Source organism: Balearica regulorum, chromosome 1 (genome assembly GCF_011004875.1).
Source record: "Balearica regulorum gibbericeps isolate bBalReg1 chromosome 1, bBalReg1.pri, whole genome shotgun sequence".
Classification (NCBI taxonomy): domain Eukaryota; kingdom Metazoa; phylum Chordata; class Aves; order Gruiformes; family Gruidae; genus Balearica; species Balearica regulorum.
Window position 1 is genome coordinate 217,811,914 of NC_046184.1, and position 12,350 is coordinate 217,824,263.

General features: G+C 68.2%; 1 protein-coding gene across 2 annotated transcripts in view; it reads right to left on the minus strand.

The window, feature by feature from the left end:
- Positions 1-597: 597 nt before the first annotated feature.
- Positions 598-12,350, minus strand: part of PDE2A (phosphodiesterase 2A) — a 60,700-nt gene continuing 48,947 nt past the window's right edge. For both annotated transcript variants that reach the window (XM_075742669.1, XM_075742668.1), the window contains 27 exons: positions 11,331-11,440; positions 10,387-10,442; positions 10,247-10,306; positions 9,993-10,152; positions 9,848-9,900; positions 9,290-9,364; positions 9,105-9,146; positions 8,930-8,998; positions 8,646-8,776; positions 8,321-8,432; positions 8,185-8,224; positions 7,530-7,593; positions 7,318-7,396; positions 7,055-7,232; positions 5,872-5,984; positions 4,389-4,466; positions 4,032-4,154; positions 3,759-3,829; positions 3,528-3,650; positions 3,338-3,425; positions 3,178-3,225; positions 2,954-3,028; positions 2,623-2,722; positions 2,330-2,442; positions 2,013-2,051; positions 1,749-1,855; positions 598-1,558 (listed from right to left, as the gene is read on the minus strand). In XM_075742669.1, the coding sequence (XP_075598784.1) occupies positions 1,336-1,558; positions 1,749-1,855; positions 2,013-2,051; positions 2,330-2,442; positions 2,623-2,722; positions 2,954-3,028; positions 3,178-3,225; positions 3,338-3,425; positions 3,528-3,650; positions 3,759-3,829; positions 4,032-4,154; positions 4,389-4,466; positions 5,872-5,984; positions 7,055-7,232; positions 7,318-7,396; positions 7,530-7,593; positions 8,185-8,224; positions 8,321-8,432; positions 8,646-8,776; positions 8,930-8,998; positions 9,105-9,146; positions 9,290-9,364; positions 9,848-9,900; positions 9,993-10,152; positions 10,247-10,306; positions 10,387-10,442; positions 11,331-11,440 (2,530 nt within the window). In that variant the 3' untranslated portion in view covers positions 598-1,335. The remainder of the gene's footprint in view (positions 1,559-1,748; positions 1,856-2,012; positions 2,052-2,329; positions 2,443-2,622; positions 2,723-2,953; positions 3,029-3,177; positions 3,226-3,337; positions 3,426-3,527; positions 3,651-3,758; positions 3,830-4,031; positions 4,155-4,388; positions 4,467-5,871; positions 5,985-7,054; positions 7,233-7,317; positions 7,397-7,529; positions 7,594-8,184; positions 8,225-8,320; positions 8,433-8,645; positions 8,777-8,929; positions 8,999-9,104; positions 9,147-9,289; positions 9,365-9,847; positions 9,901-9,992; positions 10,153-10,246; positions 10,307-10,386; positions 10,443-11,330; positions 11,441-12,350) is intronic.

Consider the following 12,350-nt stretch of genomic DNA (forward strand, 5'->3'; position numbering starts at 1 on the left):
AGGACCAGAGGGACCACGGGAGGATGGCAGGGTCCATGCGCGGCAGTCAGCAGGGCAGGAGGGATGGTGGGAGGCCAGCAGGCTCCATGCATGGTGCCAAGTAGGACCAGAGGGGCCACAGGAGGATGGTAAAGTCTATGCATGGCAATCAGCGGGACCAGAGGATGGCAGGGTCCATGCACGGCAGTTGATGGGATCAGAAGGACCACAGGAGAGCATCAGGGTCCATGCATGGTGGTCTGCAGGCCCAGAGGGACCGCAGGACGCCGGCAGGTCCATGCATGGTGATCAGCATGGCAGGAGGAGCGAAGCCACTGCGAGGTGGGGATGCTCATGGACATGGTCACTGGTGCTGCCGCTTGCAGAGAGGAGGCTCCCGGGTGGGCACCGCGGTGCCGAGCTACAGAAACACCCACGTGCTGGGGACCCGGCGGGGACCAGACCCTCTGCGGTGTCCCTGTGGGAGCGCAGCCCCCCGCGCGTGCGGAGCAGGAGCAGGAGCAGGAGCTCCCCCCCCCCAGCCTTGCACGCGCGTAGCCCTTGCAGGGGATGTGGCCGCGTGGGACCGGGCTGGGCGAGGGACACGAGTCCTTCCACGGGTGAGGGGGTCCGGGGGTCCCTGGGGTGGTGCTGGGGAGAGGCAGGACCTGGTTCTGCAGCGTGTGGGGTTGGTCTGGCAGGACCCGGCAGGAGATGCAGGCAGAGCATCCCCGTCCCCGTGGCCATGGCCATCCCACCATGGGTACCTCCTCCCGTGGGCCTGATCCTGACTCCTCTGTCCTCAGACCTCCCACAGCCTCGTGGCCCCTCTGGGGTCCGTGGGGACACCCCCCCCCCGCCATGCCCTGCAGCCCATCCCACCAGCTCTCCCGCTGCCCCACGCCGTCCTCCTCCGTCCCGCTGAGCCCCGCAGACCCACAGCCCCATTTCAGGGGGACAACCCCTCCAGGGGTGCTTCCACTGAGGACATCGTCCCCGTTGTCACCCCGCGGGGACAGGACCTGCAGCCTTAAGGCAATTTAAATTACATCCATCCCCCCGGCCCCACGGTGTCCCCCCGGTGTCCCCGGCCACCGAGGCAGAGTCCCAGCAAAGAGGGGTCCAGGGATCACCGGGTGGAGGGGACACCTGAAGACCTGCCTTGGAGGGAGGGGACAGTCACCCCACCGGTGGGGGGGAAGGACCGACGGTGGGTGCTGGCAGGGCGCAGACCTCACCGTGTTGGTCCAGAGTCACCGATGTCCCCCCAAACCTCCTCCCCACGGGCTGGAGGACGAGGGTTGGGGATGCTCCTGGCCCCCAGCCCCGGCCGTGGTGTCCCCCGCATCGCTCCCCTCACTCGGCCCCCGCCTCGGGCTGCCCCCCGTCGGGCTCCAGGCAGCCGTTGAGCTGGGGGTCGGGGGCTTGCGGGTCGTACTCCTCATCCAGAAAGTCCAGGGAGTTGTTACTGGGCAAACCCCGGATGGTGAATTTGTGGGACACCTTCGTCCACTGCTCCCGGTTGCTGGCCACCCTCTCGTAGAGCTCCGCCGCCTTGGGGAAGAGGTCCTGCAGCAACCTGGGGGGGGGGACACGACACACCCCCCCATCAGCACCCCTTAGATGGGGTGCAACCCAGCTCCCCCCATCCTCGCTGCTTGGGACCCCCGCTAACATCTGCAAGACCCCTGCCCGGCGCCCCCCCCGTCCCCCCCCGGCATGGCAAGGAGGGGCGATGGGAGAGGCCCCCCCCAGCCCCGAGGGCTCACTTGTAGATGGGCATGGCGATGTGCTCCATGAAGCTGATCTGCAGCTCGGGGATGTAGGCTTTCTCCCGGTCCATCATCTCCAGCGGGCGGTTGCCCATGGCCTTCTCCTGCAGCGGTGGCGAGGGGCGGGGGGATCAATGCCGGTGGCCGTCCCCTCCCCAGTTCCCACCCAGAACCTCCCTGCCCGCCTCATCCGAGCCCCCTCGGCGTTTGCCAAGAGCGTTGGCCAAGCCCGACCCTGCACCAAGCCCCGGCGCTACCTACCAGGTCACCCTGGGAGAAGAACTCCTTGTAGATCAGCTCCTGCGAGGGACAGGCTGTCAGCGCTGGGGGTGCAAGCCTGGGGTGCCCCCCCATCCCCCACCCCGCCTGCCCCCCAGACCCCCCCCTCCACGGCTGCGGGGGAACGGCTCTGCATCGGGCAGGGACACGCTCCGGGCATGGCGGGGGGCTGCTGGGTGGTCCAGGGGAAGGACCCTCTCCACGGGGCAGGCTGGTCCCCGGCACCGGAGGACGCGCGGGTGCCTCGGGAGGGTGGCGGGGTGGCATTCAGGGGGTCAGCCCCACGGTTTGGTGCTCACCGCGATCTTTCGGGTGGTCTTCCAGCCCTTGGTCTGGTCGGAGAGGTCGCAGGAGGTCATGAGCAGGCAGAGCAGCAGGCTGTGGTGCTGCTTGTTCTTGGGGTCGTAGCCCACTGCCAGGCAGGGAGCGGGGCAGGGGTTGGGGTGGGGGGGGGGGCTCGGGAAGGAGCCCCACAACCCCCATCACCCCCTACACGAGGACTTTGGGGACATCCAGGACCTGTCGTGCCACCTCCCAGCCTCGGTGGGACGAGTTCCCACCACGCCCCCAGTCCCAAGCGCAAGAGCTTCACCTTCTGCCATCTTCTGGAGGTCCTTGAAGATGCGCAGGTGGTGGGCCAGGTCGGTGGCCAAGATGATGTCCCTCATGAGGTCCAGCATGCGCTGGTAGTCCTGCAGGGCCAGGCAAGGTGGCCGGTGTGATCGGCTCCGTGCCCCTGCCAGCCCCCGCGCCCCAAGGGCCGGATCCGGGGATGGGGTGCTGGGGGTCCGGGGGTGGGGTGCTGGGGGTCCGGGGGTGGGGTGCTGGGGGTCCGGGGTGGGGTGCTGGGGGTCCGGGGGTGGGGTGCTGGGGGTCTGGGGGTGGGGTGCTGGCAGGGGTGAGGTGCCGAGGTTGGGGCTCACCTTGCGGGAGAAGTGGTCGAAGATGTTGCAGCCTTGGCTGTTGAGGATGGCGATGGCTTGGGCGAAGTGGTGCCTCTGCGGGAGAAGCCGGGGCCGTGGGAGCAGGCAGGGAGCAGGCAGGGTGCAGGCAGGGTGCAGGCAGGGTGCAGGCAGGGATGTTGCCGCACAGCCTGAGCCCCAGAACCGGGCAGGGGGAGGTTTTGGGGGGACACACACGACCTTACCTCCATGACGGAGCCCTCTGAGCTGTACAGCGCGGCCAGGACTGATTTCTGCAAGGCAGAGCGGCCGGAGTCACGGAGCTATGGGGGTGAAGACCCCCCCAGCTCTGTCCCCGTCCCCGTCCCCCCCTCCCGGCACGTCCCAGCGCTGGGCTCGGCTCACCGAGGCCACCTGGAAGGAGTTATTGGTGCCTCTGTGGTCCAGGTCGTGGCACATGCAGGAGATGAAGAGGGCAAAGATCTCGATGTCTCTGGGGGGTTGAAGGAGGGAAACTGAGGCAGGCGGGAGGGCAGGGAGCACCCCGGCCGGGCCGGGGGACGGGGACAGGGCTGGGGACGGCCCCTGGCCTTACTCCAGGTAGTTGACGAGCTCCAGGTTCTTGTAGAGCAGGTAGCAGAAGTGGGAGACGGAGAAGGCGTGCATCCAGTTGTGGTAGGGGGGGTCGCGGTAGCCCTTCTTCACCATCAGGCAGAACCTGGGGGGGGGGGGCAGGGCAGTGAGGAGGGGGGGTCTTCGCTCCCCGGGGACCCCCCCTTGCCCAAGGGTCCCACAGACGGACATGGGGACAGGGACGGGGACCCACCTGGTGAGCGTCTGACGGTCCATCTTGTAGGTGTTGATGAAGTTCATGTCCTGCAGCATGCTCAGGATGGCCTGCGGGGGGGACAGCGGGGGTGGGGGGGTGGGGACAGCACCCGACAGGGTCCCCCCCCATCCACGGGTGACGCTCGGGGGTGCAGCCACATCCCCCCCCCACCCCCCCCTCACCCCGTCGCAGCCCGGGGTTGGGGTACGCGACCTGCCGCAGGGCAGGCGGGGGACGGTGGCAGCTGGGGACCGTCCCCGTGCTCCTCACCATGGAGGTGTCGTCCTCGGGCAGCGAGCGCGGCGTGTAGGTGAAGCTGGCGAAGTTGGGGTCGATGGTGGACACGGGCTGGATGCCCTCGCTCAGCAGCTTGGTGTACTCGTCGTCCGACACCTGCGGGAACCATTGCCGGTGGCCCGTGCCGTGACCGCGTCCCCAGGAGGTCCCCAAGGTGTCCCCTGGGCCACATCAGCCCCAGGGAGAGCAGAGAGCCCCGGGGGGTCACCGCCACCCCCCCCCGCCCCGTGCCACCACCTCGGGGTGGGGTGTGGGGACAGCGCTGCCGGCGGGGGGGGTTTGGGGGTGGGGGGTGTCCCAGCCGCTGTCTGCGTCCCTGCGCCACCGCACCTTCATGTGGTACATCATCATCTCGTTGGCCAGGTGGCTGCGGTACTGCGCCTCATTCACCTTCTTGTACAGCAGCGACTGCGGGGCGGGAGGGGGGTACGGCAGCGCTGGGGGTGGGCAGATCCCCCAGCACCCCCCAGCACCCTGCTGCTCCCTGCCTGCGCCCTCCCATCCCATCCCATCCCATCCCCATCCCCATCCCATCCCATCCCCATCCCATCCCCATCCCATCCCCATCCCATCCCATCCCATCCCATCCCATCCCATCCCATCCCCATCCATCCATCCCATCCCATCCCATCCCCATCCCCATCCCATCCCCATCCCCATCCCCATCCCATCCCATCCCCATCCCATCCCCATCCCATCCCATCCCCATCCCCATCCCATCCCATCCCATCCCCATCCCATCCCCATCCCCATCCCATCCCCATCCCATCCCCATCCCCATCCCATCCCCATCCCATCCCATCCCATCCCATCCCCATCCCATCCCATCCCCATCCCATCCCCATCCCATCCCCATCCCCATCCCATCCCATCCCATCCCCATCCCATCCCATCCCCATCCCCATCCCATCCCATCCCCATCCCCATCCCATCCCATCCCATCCCATCCCATCCCCATCCCCATCCCATCCCATCCCATCCCCATCCCATCCCCATCCCATCCCATCCCCATCCCATCCCCATCCCATCCCCATCCCCATCCCATCCCCATCCCATCCCCATCCCATCCCCATCCCCATCCCATCCCATCCCATCCCATCCCATCCCATCCCCATCCCCATCCCATCCCCATCCCATCCCATCCCATCCCCATCCCATCCCCATCCCATCCCATCCCCATCCCATCCCCATCCCATCCCATCCCATCCCCATCCCATCCCATCCCATCCCCATCCCATCCCATCCCCATCCCATCCCATCCCATCCCCATCCCATCCCATCCCATCCCATCCCATCCCATCCCATCCCCATCCCATCCCCATCCCATCCCCATCCCATCCCCATCCCATCCCCATCCCATCCCATCCCATCCCCATCCCATCCCCATCCCATCCCATCCCATCCCCATCCCATCCCCATCCCCATCCCATCCCCATCCCATCCCCATCCCCATCCCATCCCATCCCCATCCCCATCCCATCCCCATCCCATCCCCATCCCATCCCATCCCATCCCCATCCCATCCCCATCCCCATCCCATCCCCATCCCATCCCATCCCATCCCCATCCCATCCCCATCCCATCCCCATCCCATCCCATCCCATCCCATCCCCATCCCATCCCATCCCCCATCCCATCCCATCCCATCCCCATCCCATCCCATCCCATCCCATCCCCACCACCCCTTGTCCCCAAGGAGTGGGGACCACGCACGTGTCCCCCCGGTCCTCGTCCCTCTGCGCCATGCCCAGCTCTGGGGCAGAGCAGCGGGTCCCCCTCGCCCCCCCCGGGTCGGGGACCCCCCCAGACGTACGTGGGCGATGCTGATGCCGCAGTAGATGGAGAAGGCGGTGGCCAGGTCCTCGTCAAACTTGCTGAACCAAGGACCGTTGATCTTGTTGACCAGCTCCGCCACCCCGATGACCTCTGGGAGCAGAGGGGGGACAGGGGCAGGATCAGGCCCGTGTGCTGCGGGCAGGATGGTGCCCACGTGCTGGGGACGGGATGGTGCCCACGTGCTGGGGACAGGATGGTGCCCACGTGCTGGGGACGGGATGGTGCCCACGTGCTGGGGACGGGATGGTGCCCATGAGCTGGGGACAGGATGGTGCCCACGTGCTGGGGACGGGATGGTGCCCACGTGCTGGGGACAGGATGGTGCCCACGTGCTGGGGACGGGATGGTGCCCACGTGCTGGGGACAGGATGGTGCCCACGTGCTGGGGACGGGATGGTGCCCACGTGCTGGGGACGGGATGGTGCCCACGTGCTGGGGATGGGATGGTGCCCATGAGCTGGGGACAGGATGGTGCCCACGTGCTGGGGACGGGATGGTGCCCACGTGCTGGGGACAGGATGGTGCCCACGTGCTGGGGACGGGATGGTGCCCACGTGCTGGGGATGGGAAGGTGCCCATGAGCTGGGGACGGGATGGTGCCCATGAGCTGGGGACGGGATGGTGCCCACGTGCTGGGGATGGGATGGTGCCCACGTGCTGGGGACGGGATGGTGCCCATGAGCTGGGGACGGGATGGTGCCCACGTGCTGGGGATGGGAAGGTGCCCATGAGCTGGGGACGGGATGGTGCCCATGAGCTGGGGACGGGATGGTGCCCACGTGCTGGGGATGGGATGGTGCCCACGTGCTGGGGACGGGATGGTGCCCACGTGCTGGGGATGGGATGGTGCCCACGTGCTGGGGTCAGGATGGTGCCCACGTGCTGGGGACGGGATGGTGCCCACGTGCTGGGGACGGGATGGTGCCCACGTGCTGGGGACAGGATGGTGCCCACATGCTGGGGACGGGATGGTGCCCATGAGCTGGGGATGGGATGGTGCCCATACACTGGGGACAGGGTGGTGCCCACGTGCTGGGGACAGGATGGTGCCCATGAGCTGGGGACAGGATGGTGCCCATGAGCTGGGGATGGGATGGTGCCCACGTGCTGAGGACAGGGTGGTGCCCCCCGCCCGCTGGGGCCGTGCCCACCCCGCTCACCCTGGCTCTCGTTCTTGATGGGGAAGCAGAGGATGTTCCTGGTGCGGAAGCCGGTGCTGTCGTCCACCCCCCGGTAGAAGAGCGGGTGGGAGTAGGCGTCCTTGATGTTGAGGATCTTGCCGGTGGTGGCCACGTGCCCGGCGATGCCCTGGTCCGCGGGGATGCGGATCTCGTAGCTCTGCGGGCAGGGAGAGGGGGTCACCGGGGCGGGGGGTGGGAGCCCAGGACCCCCCCGGACTCCATCCCCTTGTCCCCGCGCTCACCTCGTCGTCCACCACGCCGCCGTCAAACACCTTGGCCACCAGCTCGTGGCTGAGCCGGTCCAGCAGGAACACGGAGCATCTGCAAGAGATGCTGCAGCCGTTTGCACCCACGCACCCCCACGCACCCCCACGCACACCCACACACACCCACCCACCCCCCCCAGCGCCCACCCGTGCGCCCGTGTCCCCCCCCCGCCCCAGGGTCCACTCACATCTCCGCGTTGCTGAGGTTTCGGGCCTCCGTGATGATCTCCTGGAGCAGAACGGAGACGTCGTCTGCAGGATGGGGAGGGGGGGGGAGCAAAGGGTCAGGGGGCCCCCGGCCAGGCAGCTGCCGCCCGCCTCGGCCCCCCACTCGTGCAATGAAAGCGGGGGGTCTCAGCCGAGCCTGCAGCGAGCGGGGGCTGTGCCAGCACCCCCCCGCTGCGGGGGCGCAGCAGAGGGGCCTGGGGAGCACAGAGGGACGGGGTCTGCAGAGAGAGCGCGCCCGCGCGCGTGCGCGGGTGCGCGCGGGTGCGTACGTGTGCGCACGGGCGTATATACGCGCGCACGGGGGCGTATGCGTGTGCACGCCTGTGCGCACGTCCGCATACGCGTGGGCACGTGCATGCATGCGTGCATACGTGTGCGCGTGTGCAGGCACGCACACATGGGCACGTGCACACGTGCGTGTGCGTGCGCGTGCGTCTGCGCACGTCGAACAGCGTACACGGCGTGTACAGCGTATGCAGCGCAGCGGGGCGCTTGTGCGCGGCGCACCGCAGCTGTGCGAGGGGGGGGGGAGGCGCGCGCGGGTGCGGCAGCGCACGTGCGTGTGCAGCACTGCGCGTGCGCGCGTGTGCGCGGCTCCCTGCAGCGTGCACCTACCCAAGTGCGTGAAGAGGTTCTTCGCCACCTGCAGCAGGGCCTGGCGGGGACAGAGGGGACGCCGTCAGTGAACCGCCGTGACGTGGGACGCGCACACGCGTGTGCCCGGCGTGGCACGGCCCACGCGGGCGCTCACCTGGCACTCGCACTTGAGCTTCTGCTCCTTCTGGAAGGCCAAGGTGCTGGTGAGCACGGTGGAGGTGTAGCAGAAGCAGTGCTGGATCTTGTGCTCGTCCGCCTCCGTGTAGCTGGGGGGGGGGCAAGACCCCGCGGTGGGGTGTGGGGGGGGGACACGGACACCCCCCCCTCTGTCCCCCCGGGTCCCCATCCACGCCTGCCCCCCCCCCGGCTTCCTCCGCGGTGGAGATGCTCCATCCCCCCCCAGGCAGCCCCAGCCGGGGGCAGAGGGAAGGGGCGAGGGCCGGATCCTGCACCCCCCCCCCAGCCCACCCTGTGCTCACCTCTCCCCGCTCAGCTTGTTGAAGGCGCAGGCCAATGCCACCACCTGGGAGGTGGCGCGGCTGATGACGGGGACGCAGAGCATGGAGGTGACCTCGCAGCCCAACATGCTGCTCAGCTGCTTGTGCTCCTCCTGCGGGGACCGGGCAGGATTTTACCCCCAGCACCCCCCGCCCCGGGAAGCCCCATGGGACACCGTTTGGGGACACACACCCCCCCCCCCGTGTCCCTGGGTGCGAGGTGGGGACACACGGTCCCCATCCAGGGCAGGAGAGCTGGTACCCACCTCGCTGATGTCCTTCAAGACGATGGACTTCTTGTCCTCCACCACCTGCCCCAGGCGCCCGAAGGTGAGCTGCGGGTGGAGGGGGACGGGTGAGCCCGTGGGACCCACGGCCCCCCCCCCCCTGCACCCCCCCAGCCCTCGCCACCCCCACCGCGCCCCCCCCGCCCCCGCTCACCGAGAAGCTGATCTCCTCCTCGAGGACGCGGTCCCCCACCACCTGGAAGAGACGGGTCGGGGGGGGGTGAGCTGCCATGGGACGGTGGCCGAGCTCCACGGAGCTCTGCCCGGGGGGTGCAATGGGACCCGCTGGCCCCACGGCGGGGTGGGGGGGGGGTGGGGGCTCGGCCCGGTGGCACCCACCTGGCAGAAGAGCTGGTGGTTGTCCTCAGAGACGAGCAGGAGGCAGCAGCACAGCGACTGGGTCTCCTGCTTCAACTGTCGGGGGGGGGGGGCGAGGGGTGAGGGTCAGCACCCCAGGCTGCCGCCAGCCCCCCCCAGGGGCAGGATCAGGCCCCTCCTCTGCCTCCACGTGCCCAGGGCACCCACACGTGCCACGCAGAACTGGGTGCTCCCCTAGAACCTCTTCCCTGTGGCTGATCGAGTTCACTCTGGAGACTACTCGTGGTGAGGGCAAAGCTGTTCACTCTGGACCCTACTGAGGGCTGAGTAGAGGAGGCCAGAGGGCAGGAAGGGAACTGTGGGTTCTCTCTCAGAGTTTCTGTGGTTGGGGGGCACTGTTAACTCTGGAGACTACTGATGGTGATGACAAGGCTGTTCACTCTGGTCACTACTGATGGCTGCACAGCTGATGCTTGAGACATTTCTTTGCTTTGGGGGAGTTTTTTTGAAATAAAACGGGGCTCCCTGGTGTGCCCTGGCGCTGGGGGCGAGGGGGGGACCGGCGGGGCAGCTACTCACATAGTTGATGACTTTGAGCTGGAGCGAGGCGGCGTCCAGGTCGTACAGCTCGCCTGCACGAGGGGCGAGAGCGCCGTGAGGGGCTCAGCACCCCGGCTTCGCCCTGCCCACGCACCCCCCCCGCGTCCCCCCGCCCCGGCCTCACCGCAGAGCTGCAGGATCTTGCAGTCCAGGTCGCTGTAGCCGCTGTCGGGCGCCTTCTCGGGCTTGGCCAGGGAGTTCTGGGAGGAGCTGGTGGAGAGGCTGACCTGGGGCCAGGGCTGCAGCTTCTGCAGGGCTTGCAGGCGCCGGTACGCCACCAGGGTCTGCAACGGGGGGCGTAAGGGACAGGGGACGGGCGGGCTGGGGGGGGACAGGTCCCCAGGTGCCCGGTCCCACGGTCGAGCCAGGGTCACTCACGTGTCTCTCCAGAGCACGCAGGTTCTGCTCATCCGACTCGCTCAGCTGGCCGCAGTGTACCTGGGCGGGGGGGGGGTGGGTGGGTGGCGTGAGGACGCTGTCCCCGTCCCCCAGAGCCCTGCCCGCATCCCCGCACTCACCAGGATGACGCACACCACGGCCCCGCTGTCCTTGTCCACCAGCGGGATGATGAGCACTGCAAGCCGAGAGGGTCGGTCCTGAGCGGGCACCGGCGGCAGCCCAGGGCTGTGGCACTGAGCCCTCGTGGTGCGTGTCCCCGCCGTGTCCCTGCCATGTCCCCATGCACCACCCACCTGTCTGTCCTTCCATCCATCCATCCATCCATCCATCTTACGCCCCGTGCAGGCATTTGCCTCCGTGCCCACCCATCCCACGTGCACCCACCCACCCACCCACCCGTTTCTCCACCTCCATGCCTACTTGTGCCCAGGCACCCATCAGCCCCCATGCCCCCATCAGCCCCCACGCCCCCCTGTCCCTCACCCCTCACCCTGCTTCCATCCACCTCTGTGTGCTCCCATCACCCGTCCACCCCCACAACTGCCATCTTGTCCCATCCACTTTCCCACCAACCCATCCATCCACCCACCCATCCATCCATCCACCCACCCACCCACCAACTCTTCTGTCCATCCATCCATCCATCCACTCACCTACCAACTCATCCCTCCATCCCTCCATCCAACCACTCAGCTACCAACTCTCCCACCCATCCCTCCCTCCATCCCTCCCTCCATCCCTCCCTCCATCCCTCCATCCCTCCATCCATCCCTCCATCCATCCCTCCATCCCTCCATCCCTCCCTCCATCCCTCCATCCCTCCATCCCTCCCTCCATCCATCCCTCCCTCCATCCCTCCATCCATCCCTCCCTCCATCCCTCCATCCCTCCATCCCTCCCTCCATCCCTCCATCCCTCCCTCCACCCACTGACTCTTCTGCCCACCCATCCACCCTCCCACCCCCCCCACCCCTCCATCTACCAGCTCTCCCCCACCCCCATCCCCCCACCCCCACCCCATACCCCCACCACCCCCCACCACCCCCCCCCCCGCAGCCCCCACCTTGGGTGCCGGGGGCCAGGGGTGCTGCCAGGGGCCCCAGCTGCCGGCCGGGGAGCTCGGCGGGGGGCAGCCCCCCGCACTCCAGCCGCTTCTGCCGCCGCACCGCATCCCTGGGGGACCGGGACCCCCTGAGCCACCGCGGGGGCACCGAGGGGCAGGGCTCTGCGCCACGGGAGGGGACGGGCCACCAGGGCCGCGCTGCACGGGGGGTGCCACCCTGCACACGCACAGAGCCTGCGCACACGTGTGTGTGTGCGACCCTGCACACCCTCTGCCACGCTGGTGCCCGGATCCTGGGGGCTCCCTGTGGGTTGGTGCTTGGCTGAGGGACAGGGATGGGGTGGGAGGAGGAGGAGGATGGGATGGGATGGGATGGGATGGGGATGGGATGGGATGGGATGGGATGGGGATGGGGATGGGGATGGGGATGGGATGGGGATGGGGATGGGGATGGGGATGGGATGGGATGGGATGGGATGGGGATGGGGATGGGGATGGGGATGGGATGGGGATGGGGATGGGGATGGGGATGGGATGGGATGGGATGGGGATGGGGATGGGATGGGGATGGGATGGGATGGGATGGGATGGGATGGGGATGGGATGGGATGGGATGGGATGGGATGGGGATGGGATGGGGATGGGATGGGATGGGATGGGGATGGGGATGGGGATGGGATGGGGATGGGGATGGGATGGGATGGGATGGGGATGGGATGGGTTGGGGATGGGATGGGGATGGGATGGGATGGGATGGGATGGGGATGGGGATGGGGATGGGGATGGGATGGGGATGGGGATGGGGATGGGGATGGGATGGGATGGGGATGGGATGGGTTGGGATGGGATGGGGATGGGGATGGGGATGGGATGGGATGGGGATGGGGATGGGGATGGGATGGGATGGGATGGGGATGGGATGGGATGGGATGGGATGGGGATGGGGATGGGGATGGGATGGGATGGGGATGGGGATGGGGATGGGGATGGGATGGGGATGGGGATGGGATGGGGTGGGAG